Source organism: Neltuma alba, unplaced genomic scaffold (assembly GCF_004799145.2).
Source record: "Neltuma alba isolate B1F8T4 unplaced genomic scaffold, ASM479914v2 tig00011916_pilon, whole genome shotgun sequence".
Taxonomy (NCBI): Eukaryota; Viridiplantae; Streptophyta; class Magnoliopsida; order Fabales; family Fabaceae; genus Neltuma; species Neltuma alba.
Window position 1 is genome coordinate 536,153 of NW_021636509.1, and position 19,265 is coordinate 555,417.

The 19,265-nt window shown below is 33.9% G+C and overlaps 2 protein-coding genes across 6 annotated transcripts; both read right to left on the minus strand.

Annotated features, from left to right (window-relative positions):
- Positions 1 to 1,161: 1,161 nt before the first annotated feature.
- LOC114719435 (probable 2-oxoglutarate-dependent dioxygenase ANS) lies at positions 1,162 to 3,903 on the minus strand. Of its 2 annotated transcripts, XM_028904939.1 has the most exons (5): positions 3,827 to 3,903; positions 3,399 to 3,699; positions 2,835 to 3,082; positions 1,993 to 2,323; positions 1,162 to 1,608 (listed from the first exon to the last, which is right to left on the minus strand). In XM_028904939.1, the coding sequence occupies exons 2-5, from the start codon at positions 3,639 to 3,641 to the stop codon at positions 1,363 to 1,365; spliced, it is 1,068 nt and encodes a 355-aa protein (XP_028760772.1). In that variant the 5' UTR covers positions 3,642 to 3,699; positions 3,827 to 3,903; the 3' UTR covers positions 1,162 to 1,362. The 2 variants fall into 2 exon arrangements, with proteins under 2 accessions (XP_028760772.1, XP_028760773.1); XM_028904940.1 differs by having other exon boundaries at positions 2,961 to 3,082; positions 3,399 to 3,854.
- A 4,074-nt stretch (positions 3,904 to 7,977) lies between these two features.
- LOC114719410 (protein S-acyltransferase 24) lies at positions 7,978 to 17,727 on the minus strand. 4 transcript variants are annotated; one of them, XM_028904898.1, is made up of 14 exons: positions 17,587 to 17,726; positions 17,181 to 17,502; positions 16,316 to 16,456; positions 15,627 to 15,739; positions 14,576 to 14,655; positions 14,272 to 14,435; positions 12,784 to 12,922; positions 12,587 to 12,686; positions 10,624 to 10,681; positions 10,402 to 10,479; positions 10,150 to 10,248; positions 9,396 to 9,474; positions 9,153 to 9,301; positions 7,978 to 8,561 (listed from the first exon to the last, which is right to left on the minus strand). In XM_028904898.1, exons 2-14 carry the CDS (start codon positions 17,448 to 17,450, stop codon positions 8,097 to 8,099), a joined length of 1,935 nt encoding a protein of 644 aa, XP_028760731.1. In that variant the 5' UTR covers positions 17,451 to 17,502; positions 17,587 to 17,726; the 3' UTR covers positions 7,978 to 8,096. The 4 variants fall into 4 exon arrangements, with proteins under 4 accessions (XP_028760731.1, XP_028760730.1, XP_028760732.1 ...); XM_028904897.1 differs by having other exon boundaries at positions 17,181 to 17,505; XM_028904899.1 differs by having other exon boundaries at positions 12,587 to 12,632; positions 17,181 to 17,727.
- Between the last annotated feature and the right edge of the window lie 1,538 nt (positions 17,728 to 19,265).

The window sequence follows — 19,265 nt, forward strand, 5'->3', positions numbered from 1 at the left end:
GAAAAGTAATAAATGTGAGAGATAAAATGAATCAATATTTTACAGCTGAGATTAAGAAACAAATCCCTAACTAGTTCTTACAAGAAAGATAGAACAAAATCACATTTTCATGAGAGCATATGTTGCTTTGGCAAAGAACGTAGTTCTAGCTTGTTCTTCTCCCAAACATAAGAGAGGTTCAAAAACTTGGTAAGTTTTAGGTATTCAGTTGCTCACTCTCTGCATAATGTTGAGGCTGATAGGATGATGACAAATGTTTGTTTCCACTATTCTAACAGCAGCAAGCCCCATGCATAGAACCTGATATGAAATTCACACTATTTGCAACTCAAACAATAATATTACACTATTTCTATTTTTTAATATAAGTTCTGGTTTGTAGTTTATATGACCTCTGATTCTTAATATAATATTTGAATTACAAATTAAATCTTATATTAATTAACTGGAGGTACCATGTTTTATACTGAGAGGTTATAGTAAAAAGCCATTTCATGAGCAAGAGGGACTAAGGTATGATCTTCAACATATGAGACTTCATTCGAGTTTAGGGAGGACCGCTGAAGTCAAGATGTGTCACTGACAGGGTATGAGGACCACTTGACCGAGCTTTCACCTCTTTACAACTGTTCAGTTTGAGTTTATAATTTTTTTTTTTTACCAGAATTTGAGTTTATAAATTGCATGCTGGAAGATGCAACAAATGTATGCGAGCTTTTTTTTTTTTTTTTTTTTTTAAATTTTACAATCTAAGCATAAAAGCGTATACAAATATGTCAACACCAAGTTTAAATTCACTACCTCATCTAAACATGAGGTGTCACATTGGCAAATGCTAAATTTAAGATCCAATAACTTTTATCAACTAATAAAACATTTTTCAAGTCAATATATTTGTGTGTATATCATAAATGTAGAATATTATATCAAAAATGAAAAAAAAAAATTATTTGATCTTTATAGTTTTGTTTTAATTGAAATTTAGTTCCTAAATCTTGACTTAATTCAACTCAATACCTATAGTTCAACAATTTGAAACATTAGTCCTTGTAGTTTTATTTTCTAAAATGTAGGTATTAATATTTTAAATAATTAAAACTCTAATGATTGAATTACACCAAGACAAAATTCATTGATTACGAGTCAAAACTACAGGAACTAGGAGGAAAAACCACTTTAAATTCAAATTTAAATCCAATAATTAACAGATTTTGTTCATTTATATTATACATAACTGTGGACCATGTTTGGGAATTGGAATAAGATACAAATAGGAATAGGCGATCCTGCTCCAATCAAAGGGGTCTTATTTAATTAATCCAATGATGATATCTAAAACAGTCTCATTTCTGCTTGATCAGATTAATTATGAGCCACTCTAACAGTCTCAAGTGCTACCTTACCTTCCTGATAGCACTGGTAATTGATAACACCATAATTCTTGACATTTCTGTACATTCTCGGTCTTGTCCCATTAATAAGGGCTTCCACAGGTCCTACTTCTGCCTCTGCATCTGGCTCGTTAAACATGGCCACCGACATCCTTAACTTCTCTCTGTTTGTTATAACCCTGTGCATTGGGCTCTTGAAAATTCCATTACTCATTATCTGCAACGTATATAATAGGATTAAGCATCCAAGAAGGCATGATGGATTATAAAAACAATCTAATTTCCCATATGCTTGAACACTTCTAGCAAAATAATAAGAAGAACTAATCATTTATTTGATCTGTCTCAATTGTAACTCTTTCACTGAGCCCTTGAAGACGAAGAATTAGCATATATGCTACTCATATCTTCCAAAGCCAGGTTTGAATCCTTATCCTTGTTATGAGGACCTTATTATTGGGGTTATCTATAAGTTCATCTTTAAGTAATCTTAGGATTTAAGACGCACCCTATCTCAAAGATCCAACTCACCTTAAAATGTCCAGTGAGTTGTATTTAAAGAGGGGAAAAAAAAAAAAAGGCACAGGATGAATATATGTACCTGCATTTGATCGCCAAGGTTGACAACAAGAGCATCAGGAATTGCGGGGACATTGATCCAAGTGTCATGGATCAGAACTTGAAGGCCTTCCACTTGCGCGTCTTGCAAGAGAGCCGTGATTCCTGATCTGTCAGTGTGAGGCTTCACGCCAAGAACCATATCAGGTCTGCTACATGGAGGATAGAAGTTAAACCTAGCTTGCATCATCGCACTGTCCCCCCCAAACTGCTTTAAGAAGCTGTTCTCTTCCACGTTCAATGACCTTGCCATGCTTCTCAACAGTTGATCCATCATTGCCTTTGTTTTAATGGAAAACTCCTCCAGTGTCTCCCTGCATTATTTAATCACAATAAAGTAATGCTCCGTCCACATTGATCCCCCTGTCAAATCAGTAACTATGATTTGATTTTTCTCAGTGTTAAAATAGTTGATTGTTTGAAGAAATCTTTCTATCAATAAATCATCTATCCTGCTTGGCAACTAAAATGGAAAACGAATTCTTTTGTATTGCATAAAAAATAAGGCATACTCAATGTTTGTAATACCTTTGTTATCACTACTCAATAGTAGCTATCATTATTATGATTTGAGATAAGATTTATAAAACACCCATAAATTTTTTCAGGTACGTCTAACATTCTAGTAATTAGTGATTCATCAAGCATCTTGAAATAAGTGCGTCATCTTAGAAGTATTTTTTGATTCATTCAATACTAAAAGAATGGATGAACTATTTTTAGCCAAAACTAATTTGCTAACTTTTAAGAATTGGGAAATGTATGATTATGCTGATTATACTGCTGAATTTCACTTGTTTTTCATTCTTTCCTTCTTGCTAGTACCTGAAATCAGCAGGATTTTCAGGCCAGAAAGCAAGCCTTCTTTTGTGCTCTGGAAAAACTCTAAGAGTTAACCGATAGCACCAATCTAAGACCTGCTTCTCTGAAACTATTCTGTCATTGCCATACCCTTCGGATTCATTAACAGCTCTTGCGTACTTCTGCTTCTCTTCCACTGGAAGTGCAAAAAACTGCTTTGCAACTTCACGTACCTTTTCAAGAAATGAACTTGACATTCCATGACCTACCGCCTGTCAGCTGAATTTCAGTTTACAAGATTCATAGAACTTGAAAGGAGGAAAAAAGACAACTGAAATTCCCAACATAGTCGGATTCTCAAAACTGAAATATACATGATTCTCTGAGCAGCAACTTCAAGGATGATTTTAGTTTTTTATAGCTTCTCATAATCAATCTTTGAGAAAAACCTTAATACCGCAGCAAAACTGACGATTGAAGTGGGATTGAAGTGAGGAACAGATACATATCAAGTGAGCAGCAACAATCTGGATCACGAAAAGTGTTGAGTTTTGAGGAATAAAAGGAAGAACAGGAAACAAATCGCACCTGGAAGCATCCAGAAGAGGCAAGAGCAGATCTGAGCTGGAGAAGCTCTTGTTCTGAAGATAAGAGGAGACTGACATCGATGATAGGTATGTGAATCGATTCTGAAGAAGAATTACACTGCTTGGAACCAAAGGGATGTTCCTTCACAACAAACTGCGGTGGCGGTTCATCGCCATCCATAGACATCTCTTGAACGCTCTTCCCCACTGATTTTCCCTCTGAAACAACCACATTTCCGGACATTTCTCGGTCTCTCTCTCTGCGACTTCGAGCATTCCATCCGTCTGGAGGATCCGCGTCACTGTTTTATACAAAGAGGAAGAGGTCTCATGGCCCACGCCTTTGTTATTTAATCAGAAAAAAGGAAATACAGAAACACTCAAATTATCAAACAGTAACTCAGAAGGCTTCATCGACATCAAGCATACCTCTGAGACGCATGCACCTTAATTGGATTCCAGACAGGCCATCGAAAGCCATGCAAAAGCCCATGTTTTCAGAATTGACCGGCATTGAATTGAAACCGCAAGACATTTGTTGAAGGTCTAAGGGATTGCAGGTTTAAGGCTCTCCTTTCCTGGCTTTTTGCCCGGAGGGGAGCTAATGATTGACCGTTTTACCCTTATAAGTTTTTATTATATTCTAAGTCCTAAGATATATTATTATAAATTTAAAATAAAAAATATATTGTAATAAAAATAAATATGTTTTATAAATTTATAAAATTATTTATAAAATTATTTAATTTTTACACATATATGATTTTAATTAGAAATTTCAATTCCATATAAAATTTGTTAGTTTGATTATTTAAAATACATTATCATATTAGTTAGAACAAAAAATTACTTAACCAACTTTTAAATACATATATTAATATGATAATACTGAATCTTCACTGAATTAAGTAATTTGAATTAAGATGTAGATGAAATTATATAATACTACCTCCGGTCTTTAATATAAGATTTTGTTTGACTTTTATTTTGATCCTAAATATAAAACCTCAATCCACTTTGTCTCTAATATTTATGTATTTTTTTCCAAGATAGTCATTCTAACAATGATAGTTCTAGCCAATACACTTGATTAGCAAGGATATTTTAGAAAAAACAACACCTATTTATTACAAATAATTAACTTAACTTCTTTCCTTAATCTTCTCAAATTAGTTAACTAGTTCTTATAATTAGGACCAGAGGTAGTACATAGATAAAAATATAAATATAAACTAACATATAAAGATAAAATGATAAATTGATTATTATTATCTCTCCCACCAAACAAAAAATCATTACATACCCCTCCTTCCCCTTCTTTTTAATAAAATCTTCCCACTCTACACCTTCCCTCAAACTAAAGAGGCCCTAAATGGTAGGAAATTAATACTATGTCTTTGATATTTAACATAAAAGCTAAATAACTAATCTATGGATGTTAAGAAAATTAGTTAAATTAATTATTTATAATAAATAGATGTTGTCTTTTTTAAAATACCCCATCAATTATGTGTATTAAAGCTACCTTTGACGAAAATTTCTTAACATGTGTCATTATTGCAGTGATTGCTTGAATGGCAGAATTGATAAATATTGGAGACAAGGTTAATTAAGGTCTTATATTTAGAACCAAACTGAATCTCCAACCAGCTTTATATTAAGGACAAGGTAGTATAATTTAAAGAACATGTGTGAAAAAATAAAAATATCTTTGATAACATTTTTCATATCCTTATTGTAAATGTTAAATTTATAGTTCATCACATTACTATAGCAATAAAAATATTTATTATCTATTACAAATTGATTAAATGTCGAACCAAACAAACCAGAGATTTCATAATTAACCAAAGCCATCTGTGGACACTGAAGAAAAAACTTAGAAAAATAAGAACACGAAATAATGTTTTGAGTCATTAAAAAATCGAAAAAGAAACAGAGAAAAATTAGTTTCCGTTGATTCTCCACTGATCCAATTTTTAACCGATTTTCAGGTGGTGTGGACTGGACATATCGCGGATTCTTCAATCATTAATATATATGACAAATTCATACCTTTGGTGAATTTGGTTCGATTTGGTTTCGACCTTGTAACTTATGGAAAATTACAACAGAATCAGGTCAGAAAGTTACTCAACAATAACCCTCCAAGGATGTAAGCTATAACCGGAATGAAAATCCTTGCTTCATGTTCAAAAAAATGAATTATAAATTAACTACGTTTTTGAGAGAGAGAGAACTGTAATCATCAACTATCAATCAATCAACTATATTCTTGAAAACTTATAATTCCTAATTAATTAATGAGATCTGAATATAGTTAGTTAATGAGATTTAAATAATCTTTTGATTGGAATTTAGGTATATTGATTTAAATGAAGAGTATCATTATTACATGAAATTTCAATTGGAAATTCAGATGAAGAAACTACTAATTAATTTTAAATTTGAATGATATCTTAATTGAGATTTGAATATATTGAATTAAATAAAAAGTACCATGTCAATTAGAGGCCTAAATGGATAGATAAATAATTAATTTTAAATTTCAATTCTATTATGGCATGTAAAATTTGTTAGTTTTATTATTTAAAAGATATTATCATATTAATTAGAACAAAAAATTACTTTACCGACTTTTAAATATATTTATTAATATGATAATACCGAATCTTTATTGAATTAAGTAATTTGAATTTATAAATAATTTATATAATATATAGATAAAAATATAAATATAAACTAACATATAAAGATAAAATGATAAAATGATTATTTTTATTCCTCCCACCAAACAAGAGATCATTGCATACCCCTCATTCCCTTTTTTTTAATCAAGCCAAATAAGGTAAGGTTAAAACCTCACCACTCCACCCTTCCCTCAAACTAAAGAGGCCCTCAGCGGGGGGAAATTACCCTCAATGGTGGGAAATTAATACTATATCTCTGATATTTAATATAAGAAAAAATTAGTTAAATTAATTATTTATAATGAATAGATGTTGTTTTTTTTAAAATATCTTATCAATCATGTGCATTAAAGCTACTCTTGATGAAAATTTCTTAACATGTGTTATTACCACAGCAATTGTTTGAATGGCAAAATTGATAAATATTGGAGACAAGATTAATTAAGGTCTTATATTTAAAACCAAACTGAATCTCCAACTAGTTTTTATACTAAGAACGGGGGTAGTATAATTGAAAGAACATGTGTGAAAAAAATAAAAATATCTTTGATAATATTTTTCATATCCTTATTGTAAATGTTAAATTTATAGTTAATCACATTAATATAGCAATAAAAATATTTATTATCTATTACAAATTGATTAAATGTCGAACCAAACTAACCAGAGATTTCATAATTAACCAAAGCTATCTGTGGACACTGAAGAAAAAACTTAGAAAAATAAAAACACAAATAATGTAACTTTGAGTCATTAAAAAATCGAAAAAGAAACAAAGAAAAATTAGTTTTAATTGATTCTCCACTGATCCAATTTTTAACCGATTTTCAGGTGGTTTGGACTGGACATATGGCGGATTCTTCAATCATTAATACATATGATAAATTCATGCCTTTGGTGAATTTGGTTCGATTTGGTTTCGACCTTGTAACTTTTGGAAAATTACAACAGAATCAGGTCAGAAAGTTACTCAACAATAACCCTCTAAGCATGTAAGCTATGAACGGAATGAAAATCCTTGCTTCATGTTCAAACAAATGAATTATAAATTAACTATGTTTTTGAGAGAGGGAGAACTGTAATCATCAACTATCAACTATATTCTTAAAAACCTGTAACACCCGATTAATTAATGAAATCTGAATATAGTTAGTTAATGAGATCTGAATAATCTTTTGATTAGAATTTAAGTATGTTAAATTAAACAAGGAACATCATTAGATAAATAATTAATTTTAAATTTTCATTTTTTTTCTTCTAAATTCTGCATATCTAATTCAAATCTCATTTGAATGAATAAAAAAAATCACACTTCAATAAGAAATAAACATTGATTAGAATTTAAAATCTAATCAAATATCCTAACCCTTGCATTGCAGGAGAAGAAATTTCTGGTTGAGTACAAACGGTGTAAACCGATTTTTTTTTTTGGGGGGGGGGGACTAGCTACAGTATACATGGATATTAACCATAGGAAGAGATTCATCGTAACTTTGATTGTGTCTTGAACGAGTGAGATGATACGTGACTTTCTATTTCTCTCTTTTCTCGCTTGCTCGTTCGATCCATAAGGAACAATTCCATTCTATTCCCACCTAAATCTTGTTTCTTAATATGCTAAAGAAATAAGAGAGAATTACTGAAGCCCCAAGGAAGTAATATAATTATTTAAAAAAAAAAAACAAATGAGCAGCATGTAATAACAGATATCAGCGCACCAAATGACAAGTTCATGCTACTCACTTGTTATTAAGATTGTTAAAGATCTCCCTCAAGACCTCGGTGATCTTCCCAGGAAACAGCACTTTATCAGGGTCTCATGTTATGTGATAAAGCTTCACAGACCGCAAATAAAGCCCTGATAAAAAAGGGAGATAGGAGCAAAATACAGCGCCACAATTGCACACCGGGAGATGGATTAGAGCCACAATAAATTGAATTGACAAAAAGACTAACCTAGTTGTATCCCTATGGTACAATACACTTTAGTACAACCAGGCGAGTAATTATCATGATGAGGAAGCACCAGATCTGGTGTTCCGACCAAGACCAAGACCTAAGCCCAAAGGAATACTCTCAGTTTTTGTTTTGCCGTGGGCATTATGGTGGGAACAATGAGTGGAATGAGTATGACCATTGCTGTGACCATGATGAGCGCGAGCATGGCGCGTATTAGAGCTGGTGCTGCGGGAACCGACATCAATGACAAAATGGCCGTTGCCCTTCGCAGTATGAGAGTGCGAGTCTCCGTTGGCTAGGTTTGAGCTCCTTGACATGTTCATCATTCCTATACCCTCAGAGTTGTCAAATTCTTCAATCAACTGGACATCTTCACTGTATCCGTTGATCAAGAAATCTGTACAATTCTTCTTGATCCCATGATCATAGGGATTTCTGAATCTACCACCCGCACCTCTAAGGTAGCTATATCGCATTGCATTTGCAAGTTCATTTGTTGTAATATTACGTGATATCTGCAGGAAGAAAAAGATATCATATGTAAATATAAATTTGACGGCAGGGAGATCAATTAATTCTTTTGCGTTTATATAAAAGAGAAAAGCATACTTCCAATATGTTCTAAAATAAGAGTTCAAATATGGCATCATGGGCAGGAATTTACGAGTATTATTCTTGTTTTTGTGACTAAGGTATTTCATTTACTTCCTTGTGGATCCTTGATCACATGGTTAATATTAATCAACGTCAAACTACATCAAATTCATAGAGAAGATGACAGAGCTGCAGTAACTTTTAACCAAGTTCAGACATGTTATGAGCTACGAGCCGAACTCCATGATTTTTATTTTTTTTATTTTTCCCTTGGCGTAGAAATCATGTTGGTTTAAGTCAAACTACAGACAATTACAATCCAGACTGCAAAGCTACTGTCACTGGCACGAATGGTGATGCCTGACTTTGAACTAGGGTGCGGCAAACGAGATATGGACAAGGGGAATTGGAATTTGCAATGAACAAAAATGGTTCCATAAAATCATTGGCTTTGCAACGGTTTGACCGCATTCTTTCTACCCATAATACTGAATGAGACTTTCAATGCATACCTGATTAGCTTGAAGAACTGTCAAAACGAACACACTAAAGAAGAGGAAAAAATCAACGACTAGAAATGATGTAGCCCCCACTAGATGTGTAAATGCGTATTGAATCCGTGCTCCAAATGATGAAGGAGCAAGTGGATCAGTTAATATTCCTGTACGCCAAAAATAAGTTCCCGTTAGCAACTTAAACACCCCAAAAGAATGGGGAATGAAAACGAAGCTTATCAAGAGTCGAAGTTCACATACTCGTAAGAGTAACCCCACCAGTGATCAACATTGCCGAAACTTCAAGAACAAGAAAAATGAAGAATTCCCATTTGTTCCTCTGCAATCATATATTTTAGTTTACACCACAAGCAGGTCAATTTAATGAGAACTAAATTAAAGAACTTGCACGCCAAGAAATAGGAAAAGAAGAAAAGTTGGTAGTTCATTAGATGCTATTAGGATTAGTCACCATTCATGCCAATACTTTTACAAAAGGAAATGAGATGAGATTGACAGTCCAAACTAACTTTACAGGATTTCATAAATCATGTTTAGTGACAAAATCTTACATAAACCTTCTCAGGAGACCGGGGGGGGGGGGGGCCTGCAATTTTATTACTTACAACTAAATTTTCACTCACAAGCTCAATCAGTCTCTCAACATGTACCAACAACGACTGCTCACAAAATCCACCGCCAAATAAAAATGTCCAAAAAAGGGTTCCCCGCATAGTTTATACTTGAGGTGCCTCAGGTGAAATCACGGTCATTAATACCATTGTATAGCTTGTTGGTCAACACCATGGCTCGTAGCACAGGGCCACATTTGTAGTTTTTCAACTTCCACTAGCCTGTGCTACAATAGCTATTTCGTGTAGCTGTAGCTTGTACTACATAATAGGGCACCAACAGCCCAAAATTAAGTAAAAATGAAAAGACTAATTTACAGTCAGAGAAGTTCAAATAGAACAATGTTTCAAACACACTACTAAAGCACTCATTCAGAAAATACCTTGCCGATGCAATTGGATACCCAAGGACAATGATGATCAAATTGCTCCACACAACGATTACAGGTAGAACAGTGTTTTGCACGAAGGGGCCTGACAATCTAAAGGGGAAAAAAACATAATTTAAGAGGGCATGAATCGTATAAAGCTATAGATAGATGAGTATGTGCATCTGAGTGTGCGCAAGTCAGAGATAGCTGAAGAAGAATGCTTCACAGTAAGAGGTCTGAGAATCTAAATAAAGCAGGGTGAACCTTGCATGTTGCACAAAGCTGGGACCAATTGCCAGCCAGCAATGCAGGATGATTTATCTCAATCTTTAAGAGAGCTTCCTGCAGCAAATTGTTTAAATACATCATTGATAGCTAATACTAGATCTTTATAGCACGCATACATAAACAAAAAAGGACAAAATTATAAATTCTTTGAGAAAATGAAATCTAAAGAGAAATTCAACAGAAGAGAAAAGAACTCACATCATCTTTACTATTCTCAGAGTCATGCAAGTTCATTCTGATGAAACCTGGATCTTTACTGCAAAAAGACAAGAAAGAAAATGAAGTAAAATACCAAGGCAACTGAACACTAACAAATCTCTCGGTCCTAGGATATCCTCATCAAGGACAACATGCAATCAAAAATTTCAAAATTTAACCTAAATTGCTTCGTGGAGGATAATCTCTTTTTATATTGGGTAAACACATGAAGAATAACCCTTGGCAATACACAATTGCAAGCAAATTGAAATAGAAATACCATCAACAATAATATTAATAAATAACCATTATGACTTTACCCACCCCTCTCAAATTAACAAGTCAGATTGAAAACATCATTTCCAACTTAATTTTTATGATTCACAGTTTCAAACAGCGGAAATAATTCCGACCTATACTTTTGCTTTGTACATTTTGTGTGAGCGTACATGCATGCAAAGCTGCATGATATGATTCAGCTCTCCCAAACAACTCAAGTACTAGCTTCAAGATAATGACAAATGACATGGAAAATCCACCGTAGAAAAAGACCCCCCCTTTTTCAATTGAAACAGCGTTGTTTCGTTAAGTAACACTAGGCCTTGTGAGTCATGATTGCAGCACAGTGAAGAAAACCTCACTTGTGGTAACAACTGATTCCAATTACTTGCAGGCGCATCCATTTCTCAAATAGGTTTGCAATTTTAAAGAATAAAAAAGTAAAGGAGCCCTATATAAAAAAACAAAGCATGTTCACCAAAATACAGTTAAATAATTACTCATTTCAACCAAAAGCAACACACTGTTGTCCTCTGCATCACGTTTTGCCCATGCACTTTGGTTTTGGCACTAAAGCAATTAAATTAGAATTTGGACAAGGTGGATCACAAGCAGTTTTTAATTTTGTGCTCTTATTATAAGCTATGGGTCCAATTAGAAATTGGAGAAGGTGGATCCCTCCTGAGACTTGGTCAGTATATGTAACTATTGGCCCAAAATGATATAAGGAGGGGCATTTAGGATGAAAAGTAATCTAGCCAGAGCACACAAGGAAATGATGATATATTGTGTTTTGAGTGATGAAGTCAAGAACAGGAGACGCAAAAGAAGGGATCCATGTTAGACATAGGAAGTAGAAGATGTAGCTCAGACTTCCTTAAAGCCTAATATTAAGCAACTACTATTGAAATGGTAAAGGATAGAGATCTAACGGTTAGCAATATTTGTAGATGCGTACATAGAAATCTGTTGCCATCTAATTTGGCGAAGGGCCCCTTATTTAATATTGTGAAATATATCAGTGAATGCAGTAGCGGCTTGAAATCATCACTAATCATGACAGGAAAAGAAGGTATATTAATTGCACTGGCAATCTTAAGTATGAATTTTTTTATTTTGTAATTTTTAAATGTTTTCTTATATTAATCACTCGTTGTAATAATGCGTCTACTTTTTGGTCCATGAAATCTTATTGCAGACAATAAAGAAAAGGACACAGGCATTTATGTACAAGTTAATGTTGAACAACACGTCAAAGATGATGGTTATTACAGAAAGGAATAAGAGAATGGCAGAATTGTCTTGTGGGAAGATGACAAGTGATGACATCAGCCACAATGAATAGGAAAATGATTAATTTTGGACAATTATTTAACTTGAGAAACTTGTATGAGTTATCAGTTTGATAATTATTGGGTTATTATTATTACAAGTGATTTTGTTTTCCAAGTCTTGTAATTTAAAATTTGTGGTTCCCTCTTAAAATTATTATCTGAGCACATTTTGATAGTGTACATTTCTATACGATATAATTCAAACTATTTTATTGTGTCTCCAAAATTGCATAGTTCAATACAATTTATGATCCATGATTAAACACTTAACCTCCCGATTTACATCTTGAATGGTGATTCAATTACCGTGCTTGTTAGAAACAGCTTATTTTTAAACCCAGGTTGCCTACCTGCTACACTTGTAAAACATAAACAATCCAGCACTTGCAACGAAAACTCCAAACCATGCAAGAAGACCAGAGGCAGCCGTTAGTTTTGGCAGATTTGTTGCTGTATAAGTTGTAAGAATAAAAATTAGAGGATACAAAAGAAAATACATCATTGTAAGAAAAATTGTCACATGAAGAAATACAGGCAAGATAGATACCCAAGATGACCGAGTGAACATAAGTGAGCAGGAGCACTAAAATTATACACCAAAGTACAGGAGCAAGTCCTATTTTGGAGACTTTTCCAAAGCGGCTATTCCCATCACAACGTCTATCAAGCAACCTTCTGGCATTACCCTATAGAACATATTTAGCATCACAATAAAAGCTCTTATTCATTCTTGTTCAGAAAATAAACCTCAGTAAGGGGAAATACTCAGCCACTTTGGCATCATTCATTACAAAATGGGGGTGATCTCTGAAACGAATTTTATATCTTCAGAAGCATCAAATGATGGCATAAATAGGTTCATTCATTTAGGGGGGAAAACAACTGACAGGAGGGGGGGAAACAAGACACAATCATGAGTAAGGTGCCAGCCCCTTTCAAACATACCAAGTACCTACTTTACTTCAATCTCTCGAACAATCACATTCACATGCAAACAGGCAAGAGAATCTTACAATGGTGCATGACCCTATGATCAGCCACTATGTGGCACTTGGAGTGAGAAGGCAGTTTTTGCATTCTCAGCAATTACAGATTTTTCAGAATAAAATGACCATTGCATGCTGCAAAGGTTGCTCAGTCGTGCCATCAAGAATTGTGTACAAAAAGGTTTCGTTAAGTAATTGATTAAAATCTCAAGGTGCTTTTATGCATGGACAGAACAAGACTTCCCTACAATTTTGTCAGCATTTGGTAAGCATTACTCAATCCTTTATCCACACATTCTCTGATTGATAAAACTAAAACCAAGTTATTGGACTTGCTGGAAGTTTTAGAAATAATAAGTGAATATTCATTAGATAATCCAAATGTGAATATGCATTATTATCAGCACTCCTATGATTCAGATATCCCATATGTACTGTGGCAGAGTCAAAAAAAAAAAACACATCGATAATACAAGAAAGAAAATATATGGATGTCTAGGATAACCATGTGACTACCGACTGTTTTCATCAGCATACTAAGAGCTCCACGTAAGCACCTAGAATACAAAATGGTAAACATGCATGACTTACACAATTCACAGAGAAAAAAGGCGTCCCGTGTATTAGGCAGAGTTCTATATGTTCACATGAAGAATATAGCATATCTAAAATCACATCTACAAACGAATCCTCAAATTATAAGAACAGACTATTAAAAGCAAGGTACGGAAGTTTCATAGCAGATATTCAAATGAAGTTATGAAAAATATTCCAAATACATATCTATGGCAAAGGCTCCTCTTATAGGTTAAGATTCCAAAGTTACAGCTTTGCAAAGAGGAAAAAGGGAACTGATGAGCAAATAATAACTTCCATCAAACAGTACTCGGACATTCTTTGTAAAACAACTACCAGTAACAAAGGAAAAATGACCCCCAGAAAAATCAATCAGCCAAAAACAAAAAGAGGCCAATTTAAATTAATGCCCAACTACCACTAAGGAGACATTAGTAAACAAATAAATAATATTTTAATTATAAAACACCTACCAGGAAGAAAGCAACTTGTCTATGATTCTTATTAGAAGCAAGCTGTGCAGGTGTGAGGCCAGTATTATCAGTAACCATCAGGTCCTCTTTCTTTCCAGCCTGTACTAGCACAGTACATGCCTCCAAATTACCCTTGATAGCAGCCCAGTGGAGAGGGGTGCAACCTGAGGAGAATTCAGGGAAATAGAAATTACTAAAAGGCTTCAAAATCAAGAAAAGATTCACCCTATATAAATATCAATGCTTATACTATTTTAGAACAATGATATCAGGGAGGAAATTCAGATTAGAGCATTAAACTTACCCTCCTTGTCCTGACGCCCCCTGTATGCATCTAGGAATATCAAAAGACGAATGCAATCAGCAAAGCCTTTGTATGCAGCCCTGATATTCAAATGACTAGTTCAGTTAAGCAGAGCATTCAAAATGTAGGGACAGGATTTCTTTCTTTTGCCTTCCTTTATCCTTTTGGGCATTCAGGCAAAACCAGTGGGGAAAAATTAAATTTATCGATAACAGAAACAAAGATGAGTAAAGTTGAACCAACAAGCCACCTCTAAAGTTCAAGAAAAAAATAACAGATAGTAAGAAAAAAAGGGTCAATTTTTTTTCAATACAAAATAAATTTATGCAATCTGTCGGGCGGCACACCTAGGATGCAATTTTAACATCTGTCTTTCACAATGGACAATGCTATAAGTACAGAAACAAAAATAACTTACAAAACGTTCATTGATAGGTTGCAACTGGAAAAATGTGAGTAAACATTTATTTCCAAATTAAAAATCTCTAGAAATACGAACATTCTAAGCTGTCATCATTTCCTAAATTAAACTTGCTGTCTGTAGTAAGAAACATGTAACATCATCAGACTCATAATTCACTAGAACATCCAATATACTCAATTTGATGCATCATCTTAAGCCGATTCATCAAGTGATTCATTAGTCCACATAAGCTCCACCAAGGATTTGACTCCTAATAATGTGATCCACTCCTTCAATTCATTAGATTTAAATTTGCTACACAATTGTTATAGTAATTATTCTGCCTTTCTTCCAGCTTTTACACTTGAGAGAACCATACAACCAGTAATACCCAAGAAAATGTAAGTTTCCAGGGAAATTGGAAATATCAAGATAGAGAAAACAATAGGCAGGTCTCTAGCTTATGCTTCATGGTGACACGTCATAGTGAACATTGAAATGATAACACTGTAATGATTCACTGAATTCTACCAGAAATATATTCATCAAGAGTTCAAACCAAATTTTCAGTTTCCAATGTTCTCCTGGGAAACAACCTATGTGAACATGTTAAAGGAAAAAAAGTGGGTGAATATAATTATAAATTACCAATGCAAGGGGCTTCTTCCATCATTATCAGGAATATCAGGGTCAGCATTCCATTTTGAAACAATGTAGTAGAGGAAAGCTGTCTGACCAAACTGAGCTGCAGCATGCGTTGCCTGCATATATTTACTTTATTCATATCGCCATCTATCAAAGTACTCATGTGCTCCAGGCAAAACAAAATTGGGACTTCCAATTTTAGTTTGTATAAGCACATTACATCACTGTGCAGTTATTAACAGATGGAACAAAACTTTATGGAATAAATATTCTAATATTATGAATATTAATAGGAGAAGACTTGGGTCTGTTTGGTTATGTCCATTACAACCAATTCTCCAATCAAATCTCAACATTTGGTCTTTTTTTCTTCACTTCATTGTTTACATAAATATAATGGGCTATCATTACATCTATGATAAAATCCAAGTGCTGATATTTGATTGTAAAAGTGGTTGTAATGGGCATAATAAGCAAATGGAACTAAGTTCTATCGTTATTGAATATATATATATATATATATACTGGCAGCTTTTATTGAACAAATAATTGTTGGTATCAGCACAGTGACTAACTTAATTGTTGCTTACGCTGTGTCCAACAGACTTTTCGCACTACCATCTAACTATTTATCACATGAAACGTTATCTTAATCTTAAATTAAAAAAATAAAAGGAACAGATAAAACTAACCTGAAACCCATACATATCAGTAGCAGTGACTCTTGCACCTTCTTGAAGCAAAAGCTCTGCAACCTGGATGGCACCCCCAATTGCACTCCAATGTAATGCCGTCTGGCCAGTATGATCTGTTGCATTTATATCTGCTCCATGCTGGCAATCAATACACCGATATTTATTGAGCTGATGTTAAAACCTCACAGTTTCATATATTGCATAGACGGATTGAAAATTTGAAATTAACATTCACTATCTACCATAAAGCCTCACTATGGAATTATATGGATGATAAATTTAATTGCATCAGTATACAGGGGATTTTACATTCTGTCATGAGCAGATGGATGTGGATGATAGTTATGTGACGAGAGAGATGGCCACCAAAAAAAAAAAATTGTTAAGCATCAGGCTCTCTCCTTAAATGAAATGTAAATCCCAAACAGATTATTAACAAGAAGAGAGAAGGATTTTTTTTTTTTTGGCCTGAAGACACCAGCAGTAACTCTCGTTTGTATGAATCCTTAATTATATTTTTTTGGCCAATGCATGAATCCTTAATTATCAAACAGACTCAGTAAATGCGAAATCCAGGTGCATTCACACTCAGAAGAACATCGTGCAAGCCAAATCTAGGCACCATAGTGAATAGGACGATTCAAAAGAACAAAAGAGCAACGGGGAAAGAACTGAGTTCTAATGCCTCCGATAGCATATATAATAAGTAATAAAACAAATATATTGATCAAGAAAAAATGTTGTAAGAATTGAAATAAGCCAAACGGAATGTGGAATACCAAGGAAGGCGAATGAGACCAGCTCAAATGAAAATAAATCAAACACAATTCAACAAGCCCATCAAAGAAGCAACGCATAGAACCTCAATAATGTATTGAGCAGCGGCAGCACGATTGTTAAGTGCGGCCCACTGCAGAGCGTAGTATCCGAGACCATCAGGCTCGGAGACGGAGCAACCCTCCTGGTCTACCAATCTATGTAGCTTCTCCAAATCCCCATAAGCCGCAGCGGTGTAGACGTCGTTCCGCAAGCCCTCCTCCCCCACTTCATAAGCGCTGGACGCAGTGCCGGGAGCCGCCAGCGGCTGATTCCGCGATTGGACCTCTTCAACGACCTCGATCTCGGATGACATGTCTCTCAGGCAACGTCTGGTTCAACGCCAATGCAGTGTCTCTTGAATTGACCTCCTTAATATATCGACGGAGTTTAGCAGACCGTGGGTATTCTCCAATTTAATTTGTATTTCAATTACACAAATAGATTGGTACCTTGATTGGTTCGTTGACCTTGTGGGGTTTCCTATCAAAGAATGAGAAACGGAGAATGATTCTTAGGGTTTTTCCGCGAAAGCAAGGAGGAGGGTTTGGGTCGGGGCCGTCCCTGTTGACCCTGAGAACGATGACGCGACGATACACAGCTTGAGAGGATTGGCTAATAGTATTCTGGTACCAGGAACTTATTTTTATTTTGATCTTAAATATAAAATCCTAATCTACTTTATCTCTCATATTTACTCAATTTTTTCTAAAATAATCCTTCTAACAATTATAGTTCTAGTCAATACACTTGATTAGTAAGAATATTTTAAGAAAGACAACACATATTTAGGACAAATAACTAATTCAACTTACTTTCTTAATCATCTCAAATTAGTCGACTGATTCTTATAATTAGGATCGGAAGTAGTATTTTGCTAGCAGGGCCTGCGTTGATGGGATTTGCTGATATCACGCTGGCTTGATTTGGAAGATTCTTTGACATTAACAAGGATATTTGGACGAAGAAACCAATATCTGAAATTAGTTCAGTAATGTTACCTCTAGTTCTAATTATAAAAACTGGTTGATTAATTTAAGAAGATTAAAAAAAATTAAATTAGTTGTAATAAAGGAGTGTTTTCTTTTGTAACGTATCCTTACTAATCAAATAGATTGGCAAGAACACTATTATTAGAAGGAATATCTGGAAAAAAAATACATAAATATGAGAGACAAAGTAGACTGAGGTCTTCTATTTAGGACCAAAATAAAAATAAAATAAGGTCTTATATTAAGAACCGGAGGTAGTATGATTTTAATTCTATATCCATTTATAAGGTAATTTTAAAATTAAGAAAAACTGTAAATATTATTAACTAAATTTTAAAATTTTATAGTGTTAATATCATTGTTGATAGCCATATGTTGATTCAATTTTAGTTTTGATCGCTATAATTTTAAATAATTAATTTTGATTTTTATAATTTCATGAGAATTTACACTCCGTTTGGATGAGAATAAAAATTGAGAGGAAAGAAAATGGAAAGAAGAGAAAACTATAGAGAAAATGTTATCACTTTTGCTGTTTGGATGGACGGAAAAAAACAGAGAGAAAAGAAAATAAGCAAATATCTAAATAGCCAAAATACCCTTCCATATGAAAATATATCATTTTTAAAATCAAATTAAATATTAGAGTAGCAAAATTAGATCAACATAAGCATTGTAAAATAATTGATAATTAAATAGGATTAAACTTAGGTCAAGTTAGTTAGATCAAGTATATCCAAGTAACAAATTAGCTTTTACCATGTGTTTTAATTAGACACATCATGACTTGACCCACTTAACTCTGTTAGCCACAATTCTCTAAGGGGACCACCATTGAAGACTTGCACCAAAGAAATCAGAAGGCAGTTGATTGTTTCATATATACATTGTTTTCATCCCTAAAAGCTAACAACCGTTGCGTGCCCAAAAATTCAAAGTGGGAAATTTAAGAACCAAGGGATTTGATTGAAAATTCAATGATGCAATGATTGTTTCGTATTTGGTTTGTTTCACAATAAGCCCAAGGACTTGCACTGTACCAATCAATAGCAGTCGAAATCAATCAAGAGTTGGAAAACTCAAGAACTCTTGCGTGTAAAAATTATCTGGTGATCACCTGTGCTCGGACTCACACCCTC

Excerpts from the sequence above, each read along its gene's own strand:
- LOC114719435 (XM_028904939.1), bottom strand. The coding sequence starts at position 3,641 with ATGTCCGGAAATGTGGTTGTTTCAGAGGGAAAATCAGTGGGGAAGAGC. Across the intron at positions 3,083-3,398 it reads CCTCTTCTGGATGCTTCCAG|GCGGTAGGTCATGGAATGTC; the intron begins GTGCGATTTGTT and ends TTCAGCTGACAG. Across the intron at positions 1,609-1,992 it reads ACCTTGGCGATCAAATGCAG|ATAATGAGTAATGGAATTTT; the intron begins GTACATATATTC and ends TATACGTTGCAG.
- LOC114719410 (XM_028904898.1), bottom strand. The coding sequence starts at position 17,450 with ATGTCATCCGAGATCGAGGTCGTTGAAGAGGTCCAATCGCGGAATCAG. Across the intron at positions 14,436-14,575 it reads GGGGCGTCAGGACAAGGAGG|GTTGCACCCCTCTCCACTGG; the intron begins GTAAGTTTAATG and ends AATTCTCCTCAG. Across the intron at positions 12,687-12,783 it reads TGTTCACTCGGTCATCTTGG|CAACAAATCTGCCAAAACTA; the intron begins GTATCTATCTTG and ends CAACTTATACAG.